The sequence below is a fragment of the Plecotus auritus genome, assembly GCF_963455305.1.
Source record: "Plecotus auritus genome assembly, chromosome: 6".
Classification (NCBI taxonomy): Eukaryota; Metazoa; Chordata; class Mammalia; order Chiroptera; family Vespertilionidae; genus Plecotus; species Plecotus auritus.
The window spans coordinates 172,578,426-172,591,107 of record NC_137773.1 but is presented as its reverse complement, the minus strand read 5'-3'; the positions used below and the strand labels follow the sequence as shown (position 1 = coordinate 172,591,107).

The following is a 12,682-nucleotide window of genomic DNA, read 5'->3' as shown; positions in this document are numbered from 1 at the left end:
GCGATCTGTTCATTTTAACCCTCTCTCCCTTTGCAGGTAGTTGGATTAGGATTCCAGAACATTCTTATCAGAATAGCTGTGAACGTTGTATTGCTATAAAGTCTCTTTCTACTCACAAATGCACTTTTAAAAATGTCTTTATTTTTATTTATTGATGGGGGGTGGGAGGAGAAAGAGAGAGAGGTTTTTTGTTCCACTTATTTATGCATTCATTAGTTGATTCCTGTATGTACCCCGACTGGAGATTGAACCTGCAACCTGGTGTATCAGGATGACACTAACTGAGCTACCTGGCCGGAGCTGAAAACAATTTAGTTTTAGAAGCATCGCATGAGATGGCTCAGGCCTTCTTAAACTATACCAGCACAACACTTTTAAAAGACTTTCACTAAATGGTATTGACTCATTCCTCCTTCCACATCTGAATTCCTAGTCATCCTCTTGGTATGACCATATTTAGAGATAGACGTAGCAAGAGCTGTTTGGAGAATGTTTTGATTTTACCACTTGGAGCAATGAAATTATGCCATAAATGTGAGGAAAGCAGATCTGGTTACCTTTTCTTTACAAAAGTCTACGCAGTGTACCCTGTCTCATCTCAAATAGTTCTGAATTTATAGAGTGTCTTAGTAATCTCATTCTACTTTAATTGTACTTAGAGAATACCACTTGTCTCTTTGAAAATTTGTTATGCTGCCTTATAGCAGTCAGTAGACAGTACAAAATGCCTATTTGACATGTGCTTCAGGAAGGTGAAGATACTTGTAAGTGATGCAGTTAGCTTTCTGATGCAGTTATGTTGTGGTCCTGTTTATGGAGGAGGAGGCCAGATTCTTTTTCTCTCTGATGAAGACTTTGAGGTTAAATGACAGAGTTTTAGATCAGAGCATATTATTGTCTTTAAAGGTGTTGGTGCTTGACATGTCAGTTAAATCACTAGTGATGCTAAATGTTTGATCTACTTTGAATCAGCTTTCAGAAAGAATAGATTGAACAATTACGCAGCCAACAGACTATATATATAGCACTCTTAGCTACTGAGGAGGAATATGGAGAAAAGAGAAAATGAAATGCCTCAAGAAATAATCAAGTCTGGGTTGGAAGTTGATTTGGATTATGTACTAACATAGCTAAAAACAAATTTCAGGCAGTATACATGTAGAGAGTAAGTCTGGATGCAGGGTGCGGAGAAAGCGGTGCAAGGGATGAAACCATGTGGGGGCAGGTTGTGTTGGAGATGAGTAGCTGTATTTTAAGCACAATTTCAGGAAACCCCTCAAGTATTTGTCAAATAGCCCTAAGCCCTCGGCATTGTTTAGATAAAATGGTTTTGGGTCCTAAGTGATCGGACATATCTGCCATTGACGTAATGTTCTAATTTCTCCACCTTTAACCAGAACGTCCAGGGAGCCTGGTTAATTCAGTGCACAGGATATGTGGTGTGTGTAACTTTTCCTTGCCAGTCACATATTAGAATCTGGAGTCGTATGTTAACTCTTTGCCGATAGGGGCCTAGTTTTCCCATCTCCTTGGACTGCCCCAATCCTACCCCCATTAAAACTTACTTCTGATTTTTTTTTCTCCTCTCATTAATACTAATCATATGATCTTTGGGAATAAGACAATCTTGAGGCACAGCTTTCCTAATATATGTAGACAGAGTCTGTGTGCGTAAATTCAGAAATTGATTTTATACATTGTTTTTTTCATAGGAATTCCAAAAAAGAACTAAATGATATTCGATTCGAATTTACTCCTGGGAGAGGTGAGTCATCCAAAAACGGGAAATAACATAACTGCTGCTTTGTTTAGTGAGAGGTGTTGTGAAGTTTTGTCCTTGAAATATGTTTTGCTCTGTTAAAGGATGATAAAAACATTCCTGATTTAAAAGGGTTTGGGCATATGAATAAAATAATGCACTTTGTTTCTGCCAACCTCATTTAGAAAATCTAGTGCAGGTGACCCCTGAATAGCATGGGTTTGAACTGCGCGGGTTGCTTATGCACAGATTTTTTCCATGAATACTGTCAATGCATTTTGTCTTCCTTATAATTTTCTTAATAACATTTTCTTTTCTCTACTTTATTATAAGTCTGCAGCATATAATACATGTTACATACAAAATATGTATTACTTCTCTGTTTATGTTATTGGTAAGGCTTCCAGTCAACAGTAGGCTATTAGTAGTTAAGTTGTGGGGGTAGTCCAGAATTTCCCACTGCACTGGTGGTCAGAGCCCCTACCCTACCCCCATGTTGTCCAGTGGTCATCTGTATAATACGAACAGTGATTAGTATAGTTCTAATTTACTGTTACTGTTGGCCAGACTTGTGCTCTGATAATGTACATTATCTCATTAAATTCTCAAAACAACTCCCTCCATAAAGATTACTACCCACATTGTATGAATGATGAAATCAAGAGACAGGTGAAGTAACTTGGCTGGGAAGAGGCGTAGCTGGAATTCAAACCCAGATCAGTCAGAGGCAAAGTTCTTGCTCTTATCACTGGACATGGTTATCCTCCTGACAATAAAGAAGAAAGAAACGAGGCTTCCAGATTCATCTCTCCCAAGGCTAAAATTGAGCCTGTCGTGCAGAGTTTCTGGCCATGAACTTCACCCTGGAACATGGCTTATTGCCTTTGTTACTCAGGGTTCAGATTTGGGGAGTGGCCAGCAGCAAACAGATACCTGTCCTTTGTGTCACGTTTAATCTTCTTGCTGCCTCATATCATCAGCAACTAACTCTCGACGAGAGTAGATGCAGATGCCCAGAGGGGTAGTCGCTCTACTTTTTAAGAACCAGGCAGAGTCACATACTCCAGAACTAATTCAAATTGCTGGTCGTCTGCACAGGTGTGTGCACATTCCTCCCAATGTCCTCCCATCCCCTCTGAGGGGCTCAGGGTCAGCCTCTGGGAGAGAGCATCACTGACTCAGCTGAGGGTGAGAGTAATTGGGGATACTCTCTCTTCATCTTTTTAGTTTCTCATTGCAATTGCTCAGATTATAGCACCCAAAATAATTAGCTATGAAGAAAAGCCCATCATCATCATCATAAAAGATTTCAGCAAAAACGTGGGAGTGTGATCCCCAAAACAAGATATTGCATTTTATTTTTTTCAAGATTTAGTTGAGCGAGAAAAAAATCACTGTTTTATCAGCCCGGGGGATGTTGCAGGTTCGCCATCGTGTCTCAGAGCTCAGGAGGCACAGGCCAGGGCTGCCCTTGGGCCAGGAGTTTCCTCAGCAGCATCCCTATCAGGCGCTCTCCCACTGAAATGCCACCATCATTGAGAAAATTACCTTTACCTCGAGCTCACATTTGCCATCTGGTTGTATTGGTTTTGCCCGCTAGCTAGACCTGTGAGAATTCCTCGGTTGAGATAATCTCAGGGCTAAACCTGCATGTGGGGGAGGAAAACCTCCACCTGCCTTCTTGGTTCTGTAGATTGAGCAGCTGAAGTCTGGCAGTGCCGACGCCTGCTCGGAGAGTTAGCAGTGACATGCAGCACAAGAAACGGAGCACCTCTGCTTTGTCCTTGCAGATACAGCGGAGGGCGTCTCTCAGGAGCTCATCTCTGCTGGCCTGGTGGATGGAAGGGATTTGGTCATAGGTAAGTCCACGCCGCTCTGCCCTGTCCCCCGTCTCTGTCTGTGTACTTAGGACCAAGAAAACCAGGCTTTGATTCCATTGAGCATATCCGTGGTTCTTGGAATGGTTCTTGGCTTGGCTGAAATAACAGGTATTGGGGACAGATCCTTACAAAAAAGAAAGTTTCACTCCTGAGTTTGCTTTGTGACCTTTGGTGATAGTGAAAAGCCCACCCAGGTCGCTGGGAGACTGGTAGAAGTGATGACAGAAATGACAAGTTAAAGTAAGCTTGGCCATGTCTAATGCATTTTGGCGGATGAGCACTACCCTTGTGGAGCTAAGAGGTAAGCAGGAATCTTTAGAGTTAGTCCTAGGAAAAGCAGGCAGTAAGGAAACGCACCGTCAGGCCCTAGGTACAGATTACTGACGGGAAAGACCAATGTGTAGGGCAAAGGTTTTCTGTAAAGGGCCAGACAGTAATAGTTCAGGCTTTGTGGGTCACGTACAGTCTCTCTTTTTTAAACATTCTTAGCTCACAGGCGGAACAGAAACAGGCCACGGGCATAGTTTGAATAGGCAGATCATTCCTATTTAACCTGAATGTCTTCCCTAAGTTAATACAGCATCTTAAAGAGAGTTCACTTAACAATGATTTGAGATTTATTTGTGCTGCTTGGAGTTGAGTTTAAAAGATACTTTCCTTTGGGGAGTGATGAACCTTTCTGCTTCCATTTTAATTGTACATAGAAGATTAAAAACTACCATTTAAGTTCTTAAAATATGGTTGAAATGGGTAGATTAAGCTCATTACTTTTTCTGTTTGTTTGATTACAGTGGCAGCTAATTTGCAGAAAATTGTGGAAGAACCTCAGTCGAATCGATCTGTCACTTTCAAACTGGTATTCGTCTCCTCATTAAACCACCTTCCTTTTTACACACCAGTAGCCCCTGCAGACCAGCTTCCACATTCTCTGGGTGATGAGAATTGTACTTCTGTTTATTTATTTAAATATGTTTTTATTGATTTTAGAGAGAGGAAGGGAAAGGGAAAGAGAGGAGAGAGAGAAACATCGATGTGAGAGAGAAACATCAATCAGCTGCCTCCTGCACACCCCCCGACCGGGGATGGTGCCCTCAACCTGGGCATGTGCCCTGACTGGGAATTGAACTGGCGACCTTTCAATGCACAGGATAATGCTCAACCAACTGAGCCACACTGGCCAGGGCTGGGTGATGAGAATTTTAAAACATCGTGGATTGTGTTCATTTAGCCACCCCCAAAGGCCCTGGGCTGAAGTCTCCCTTTGAGTGGCCCCCTCTTTCTCTGCCCTCCCAGGAAACCTCCTACCCCAGGCCCTTGACTGTGCTCAGGAGAGATTGGGAGCTAATTTGACTCCAGCCCCATCCTTTCTGGAAGAGATACCTTCATCTGCCTTCTGTTTGTATCCCAGGGACCGATCCCCTACTGCCTGCATTCCCACAATCCCCATATCAGTTTTAATTGCTACCTGTAATTTGTTTATAAATAGCCACAGCTTCTCATTCTGTTTGGTTCTTAGGCATCTGGTGTCGAAGGCTCGGATATTCCCGACGATGGTAAACTAATAGGATTTGCCCAGCTCAGCATCAGCTAAATCACAGCCCTGGACGAGGAGGCCTCAGAAGATTCCACACATGCATATCTCTGTTACTTCTGTTGGCCTAAACCCACTACTGCCAAAGAACCCAGCCACAAACTTCCCGACTAGGAGTTTTAGAGGTCTTTCTTTGTGTTCGTCCCGCCATCATCCCCCCTTTTCCCACAGGGAAAGAAAAGTTGGGTCACTAGTGGCCAGCCTCCCTTTACAGAGTTCCGTTAGTAAACTTCCATGTCCCCTGTCTTCCTCCATCTGCGAAGTGGCCGCGTGCCTCAGCCCAGGAGGAGATCTTTCAGCTCATCTTGCCTTACTCCGCTGATGGCGCTGGGTGGAAAGTAGCCGCTGTATTGGGCTTCCTCGTGCTGCCTCTCTTCCCACCCCTGACAGGACGTGGGCACCGTGGATGTCGCTTTACCCACTGACGTAGCAATTACAAGTTGATTGTTCAGCTGGAGCCCAGAGGATTTAATTTAGGGACTTTATTTTAATCTGATGTGAATTCTAGCAACCTTTGTTAGGAAAAAGCACAGCCTCAGATGGAGGCAGCCTAAACTGTCTTCTAGTTTTGTTCGTGATGTTTCTAAGCGTTTTGCTGAAGCTGCTCTCAGGCACCCTCTTCATTATTCCCTCCAGAAAGGGTCGCTAGCCTTAACTTCAGCTGGTGCAAAACATCTGACTGTCGTCGAACTTCAGCCATCGGATCCTTCAAAGTGGAACTTTGAACTGTTTTTAGAGAAAATATCAAGTATTGGCTTGTTAAAGTGAATTTTCCCAGCAGTGGTTTTTGGGCAGAAAAAAAAGAAATCATAACTCATATCATTGTGGAAGTTATTTATTTTCAGAATTTAAAAAATTAAATTGAAGAGAAACTGCTCCTCAATCCTCCCATGAAAATCAGTTTGCCTGGCCTCCCGGTCCTGAGGAAACGCAAGGCTGAGATTTCTGCAGCAATAACGGAGACCACACGGCGGGAGGGCCTGCCCCGCCTGCCCCCTCGCCTGCACTGACCCTTAGGGGGTCCCCACCGCGGTGCACTGAACCCGGCCCAAGGCAGAGAGTGAAACCACATGTGCCGTGACTTAGGACTTCTGACTAGACAGTATTCATTTGATTTTCTACAGAAATAATGTAAATTATTCTTTAGGTTTTAAAAAAGAGCACTCATAATGCAATTTGTGAATAATCAATGGGGTTGATTTTTTTCCCTACTGTTTCACAGTCAGCCTTTGTCTAACTGCAAAAAGCCCTAACACGTTTTGTATATGAAAGGGAGCCTCAATCTGGCCTTACTTAACACCACACACAAGAGGGGCTTTGGCCCCAGGAAGAGGGGAGAGCTGCCTCTTAGGGATGGCTCCAGCCGGCCAGCATTGTTGGCCTGTGAATAGCAAGATTGCTTCACCTGGCTTTCTCTTGGAGCGTCTCAAGGCTCTCCCTACGGATGACTTGTCACAGTTCTTGTTTCATCCAGAGCTTGTAGTTTTAGTCACAGGCTTTCTTAGCCTACCCTGGATGCAAAGGCATGTTGGGAAAGGGGCGGATGTTGGGGAGTAGGCGAGAGGATGGGTTTGAGACGGGGGTTGGGAAGAACGTAGATTACAGATCAGACACCAAAGTCCATGGTCCAAGCAGGATTGTTAATGGGAGGGAGCCTGGGTGAGCCTGGAGAGAGGAAAGAAGGTTGATCAGCTTGCTGGGAAAATACTTACTTTTTTTCTTTTTTTAAAATGTATTTATTTTTTTTAGAGGCAGGTAGAAGGAATAAAGATAGGGAGGTAGGAATAAGTTTGAAAAAGAGGTAGTGTCCTCTTTGGCGCAAGACTAGTAGCTTACCTAGAGTCCGTGTTTTGGTGTCCAATAAGCCCATCATAATCCACTTATTTATGCGTCCAAAGGGTGTGGCATCACGGTTGTAGTTTTCTGTTTGTAGGCGATTAAAGCCCGGGCCGGGGGTAAGTAAGCGGCAGCCCATCCTCCTGCTCAGGGTCTCCAGCCAGCCGTTCCCTTTGGACGGCAGTGGGACAAGCACGCAATAGAAGTGGGCTGGGGCCTTCTCTTTCCTTCCAGTTCGTTGTGTGCCCTGCTGGGAATTAGGAGTCGCCAAGGGCAGGAGAGTGGTATTTCCTCTGCATACTGTATGGTGGACTCCCTTTGCCGCCTTGCGCAGTGATGCTGAGAAAGTAAGTGAACAGAAACTTCCCAGGTGGGACAGCACGTGACCTAGGGAGAGACGTGGCTCCTTTCCCGGAGCGGTGGGTGGTTCAGGGTGCACCCCTTTCCCGAGGTCCCCAGGATTCCCTGGTCCCTGTGGTAGGGACTGACTTTAGCACAAGGTAACCTGTGCCAATGCTGTTTGTGAAATGTATGGTGTTTCTAAATGACTGTTGGATTTGTTTGGGTTTTTTGCTTAAGTTTTGAACCAAATCCTAGAGCCAGCTGATACTGTTTAATAATCTGGAGCATAGAATAATAGTGTATCAATAAATGGAGGTTCCTCCTTACGACGTGTGCTAGATTATGGAAGATGTAAAATATTTGACTCACCCCCCCCCTTTTTTGACTTTGTATTTTGCTGCATGTTTCCTTCATTTTTAATCAATAAAGAGTAAATTGTGGTGGAATCTTTACTTTAGTGGCGGTGAGTGGGGGGGGGATGGGGAGTGGGCCAGCGAGTCTCTACTATAATTTTTCTTCCAAATGCAGAAAAGCGAAAGTGCACATAAACGTTAAGCAATGTGTGTGACCTACAAAATCTTTGTAAACATGGGAAAACTGAAATCCCAAATGGGAGAGAGAGAGAGAGGATCCACTCAAAGAAATTTGGCAGAATGGGATAGAGAACTCCGTATACTGATCTTTTCTGACGGATTCTACTTGTAGATGTGGGCAGGGGAAAGATGCTTGATTCAAGCTCGTGGGAGTTCCTTTTGGAAAGTTCAGAGCAGGGCTGAACTTGTCTCCATTTGGCTTTGATACCTTAGTATTGCAATGGTGGGGTTTCATAGAAGATTCTAGGCCCCTCTATTCCTCTACCCCCTGGATAAGTAATCTCCCTGAGCATAATCCCTGCCCAGGAAGGTAGCCTTTGACCAATGATAGGACTGCTTGTGGGTCTTGGTAATCCAGAGCTCAAGTCTGGAATTGGCAGTATTCGATCTGATTGAGTTTGCTTTTAAGATAAGCAGGTCATAAGAGTGGACTCTGACTATTGTGGGGAGCAGAGAGGAGGTGTTGGTTATTCAAAAGTGCCCATGGTGTATGTGGGGACGGGCACAGCAAGAGCAGCACCCCTCCACTCGCCTATTCTCTCTAACATGGTCAGATCTTGTCAAGAGAGAGTAGTGATGATCAGTGCAGCCGTTTACAGATCCTTTCTTTTGGCCACCTCATCTACCCCTTTATTTTTTAGCGAAGTTTTAGTTTCATAGCAAAATTGAACAGGAAGTATAGAGTTCCCATATACTCCCTGAATCCATATATGCACAAACGTCCCCGCTATCAACATCCTGCACCCAGAGTAGTACATTTATTGCAGTCGATGAACCTATATTGTAAGTTACTATCACTCAAAATCCAGATTCACTCTTTCTGTTGTGCATTCAGTGGGTTTGGACAAATGTATAGACATGTGTCCATCGTTACAGTATTGTACAGAATAGTTTCACTGCCCTGAAATCCTCTGTGTTCTGCCTGTTCATTCCTCTCTCCCCTCTAGTCCCTGGCAACTGGTGATCTTTTTACTGTTCCCATACTTTTGCCTTTTCCAGCATGTCATATAGTTAGGATCAGACAGTACTTAGCCTTTTCAGAATGACTTCCTTCACCTAGTCATATGCATTTAAGGTTTCTCCATGTCTTTCCATGGCTTGTTAGCCCATTTATTTTTAGCACTAAATAATGTTCCATGTCTGGATGTGTCACAGTTTATTAATCCATTCACCTACTGGTTGCTTCTAAGTCTGGGCAGTTATGGATAAAACTACAGTGAACATTCATTTTGTGTGGATATAAATTTTCAACTCCTTTGAATAAATATCAAGGAGCCCAGTTGTGGACTGTATGGTAAGAAAGAGTATGTTTAGTTTTGTGAGAAGTCACCAGCTGTCTTCCAAAGTGGCTATACCATTTTATATTCTCACCAGTGAATATAGTTTTTGTCCTCATACATGTGTGTAATGGTATCTCACTTTTTAATTTGCAATTCCCTAATGACAATCTTGAACATCTTTTTATTTGCTTATTTGCTATCTGAATATGTTCTTTTTATTTTTTTTAATATATTTTATTGATATTTTGCAGAGAGGAAGAGAGAGGGATAGAGAGCCAGAAACATCGATGAGAGAGAAACATCGATCAGCTGCCTCCTGCACACCTCCCACTGGGGATGTGCCCGCAACCAATGTACATGCCCTTGACCGGAATCAAACCCGGGACCCTTGAGTCCGCAGGCCGATGCTCTATCCACTGAGCCAAAACGGTTTTGGCTGAATATGTTCTTTTATATATATATTATTGATTTAAGAGAGCAAGAAGAGGGAGAGAGAGAAACATCAATGATGAGAGAGAATCATCGATCAGCTGCCTCTTGCACACCCCCAACTGAGGATCAGGCCCACATTGGGGACTGGTCCCACAACCCGGGCATGTGCCCCTAACTGGAATCGATCATGGGATCCTTCAGTCCAATGGCTGACGCTCTATCCACCCAGCCAAACCAGCTAGGGCTGAATATATTCTTTATATTCAGGTGAGGTGTCTGTTAAGGTTTTAAGCCCATTTTTATCCAGGTTGTTCATTTGCTTATTGTTCACTTTTAAGAGTTCTTTGTCTATTTTGGATAATGGATCTTTATCAGATATCTCTTTTGCAAATACTGTTTTCCAGTCTGTGGCATGTCTTCTCATTCTCCTAACTGGTTTTTGCAGAGCTGAAGGTTTTAATTTAAATGAAGTCCAGCTTATCAATCATTTCTTTCATGGATTATGCTTTTGATGTGGTATCTAAGAGGCCATTACCATACCCAATGTTGTATAGATTTTTGCCTATGTCATCTTCTAAGAGTTGTATAGTTTTGCAGTTTGCATTATGGTCTATGATCCATTTTGAGTTGATTTTGGTGAGGAGTATAGGCCTATGTCTAGATTTTTTATTTTTATTTTTGCCTTTGGATGTCCAGTTGTTTCACCACCATTTATTGAAAAGATTACCTTTATTTTGCCTTTGCTCTTTTGTCAAAGATCAGTTAAATCTGTGAGTCTATTTCTAAGATCTGTATTATGTTCCATTGATCTATTTGTCTATTCTTTTGCTGATACCATACTGTCTTGAGTATTGTAACTTTATAGTAAGTCTTGATGTCAAGAATTGAGAGTCCTCTGACTTAGTTCTTTTTCAATACTGTGTTGGCTAGTCTGGCTCTTTGGCCTCTCTCCATAAACTTTAGAATCAGCTTGTCAATTTTCACAAAATAACTTGCTGGGATTTTTATTGGGATTGTGTTTAATTACTACATCAAGTTGAGAAGAACTGACATCTTGACAATATTGAGTCTTCCTATCCATGAACATAGACTATCTCTCCCTTTAGTTTTTTGTTGTTTTTCTTCATCAGAGTTTTGTAGTTTTCCTCATACAGATCTTGTACATGGTTTGTTAGCTTTATACCAGTACTAGAAGCCCAGTGCACAAATTCGTGCATGGGTGGGGTCTGGCTGCCCCGCCTCTATAGGGGCCGATCGGGTCAGGCCGGCTGGAGGGGAGGGGCCACAGGAGGTTGGCTGGCTGGCCCCACCCCCGATCCAGCTGGGGCCAGCGGGGGGAGGGGCGCCCCCCAATTGGGCCCGTTGGCCGGCCACAGTGCACGTCATAGCGACCAGTCGTTCTGGACATTCTGGTCATTCCGGCATTCCAGTCGCTTGGCTTTTATATATATAGATTTCATTTTTGGGTATTAATGTAAATGGCACTGTTTTTCATTTCAAACTCCACTTGTTTATTGTTGGTAGGTAGGAAAGTGGTAGCTTTTCTGTATTAACCTTATATCCTGCAACCTTACTATAATCACGTATTAGTTCTAGAAGTGTTATGTTGATTCTTTTGGGTTTTTCATATGAATAATCACGTCATCGGCAAATAAAGACATTTTTTTCCCTTCCCAATATGTATATCTTTTGTTTCCTTTTCTTGTACTATTGAATTATCTAGGGTGTTCAGTATAATGTTGAAAAGCCCAGGTGAGGGGAGATGTCCCTGCCATGTTGCTGAAAAGGTTCAAGTTTCTCATCATTAAGCATGATGTTAGTTGTGGGCTTTTTGTAGATGTTCCTTATCAAGTTGAGGAGGTTACCTCTAGGCTTAGTTTGCTGAGCGTTTTTATCATGAATAGTGTTAGATTTTGTTAAATGCTTTTTCTGCATTGCTGATGTGATCATGTTCTTCCTAAGCCTGCTGATGAGAAGGATGACATTTCATTTTCATATGTTGAACCAGCGTTGCATACCTGGGATAAATCTCACTGGGCCAAAGGAAAATATTCTTTCACACATTGTTGGAATCAGGTAACTGATATTTTGCTGAGGATTTTTAGCATCTCTGTTCATGAGAGACATTGCCTGGTGGGGAGTTTGGGATGGGCGGTAGAGAGGAAAGGGCTCTCCTTATACTGCGTCTTGTACCCTTACTCTGCTTTCCACGGTCTGGCCTGCCTTGACCTGCTCTACAAGCTGACTGGTTAACAGACATCCTGAGGCTGTGCCAGACAGGTGGCCAGATAGGTGCAGGCATACTGTATCCAGGACTTCCCTGTACAACCTGGCTTCCTCGTATTCCTTTCACCCACATTCCTCTACCTATCTCTTAAAATCGTTCAAAACTGAAAACATACAAAGGCTTTCTGATGCATACACAAGCAAAGATGTGAATGTGTGTGCATACGTACACATGTATTTTTTTCCTAATGTCCTCTTGAATCCATCATTCCCCAGCTCCCATGACTGAACTAGACTCCTTCCAAGACCTGGGTCTTCATCCGGTAAGACTTCTCCCCGGGGGTAAAAGATGGGGGCCTTTATCTTTGGGAGATTCCTGTTTGAAGTCCTGCCTTTGTTAGTCCCACAGCTGGGGCCTGTGATAGAGAGACTTTGTCCTGTGTTCTTGTCACTGAGATTGCCTAGGATCCTGTGACTACTCTGGGCATTTGCATTTGTTTTTAATCTTGGCATTGTGTTTGTGATTGATTCCTTGATTAGAGATCAAAATGTAGCTCTTGGCTCCTCCGGAATTGCTGTCTATTCTTGAATTGTCTTCATTGCTGAAAACGAAAAGCTTTTATGCCCTTGGTGGGTCTCCGGACCTCCGTGCTGCCTTGGGATTGACTGGTGTTACACACCACCAGCACCAGGACCCACAGGAGAAAGGAGATGATCATGAGTCAAGAGGCTAGGTTGGTCCA

The 12,682-nt window shown here is 43.3% G+C and overlaps 1 protein-coding gene across 1 annotated transcript in view; it reads left to right on the top strand.

Annotated features, from left to right (window-relative positions):
* OXSR1 (oxidative stress responsive kinase 1) overlaps positions 1-7,859 on the top strand; it is a 76,059-nt gene extending 68,200 nt beyond the window's left edge. Inside the window, exons 15-18 of the mRNA XM_080675663.1 lie at positions 1,713-1,765; positions 3,550-3,618; positions 4,431-4,495; positions 5,156-7,859. Of these exons, the coding sequence (XP_080531789.1) occupies positions 1,713-1,765; positions 3,550-3,618; positions 4,431-4,495; positions 5,156-5,230 (262 nt within the window). The 3' untranslated portion in view covers positions 5,231-7,859. The remainder of the gene's footprint in view (positions 1-1,712; positions 1,766-3,549; positions 3,619-4,430; positions 4,496-5,155) is intronic.
* Positions 7,860-12,682: the final 4,823 nt, after the last annotated feature.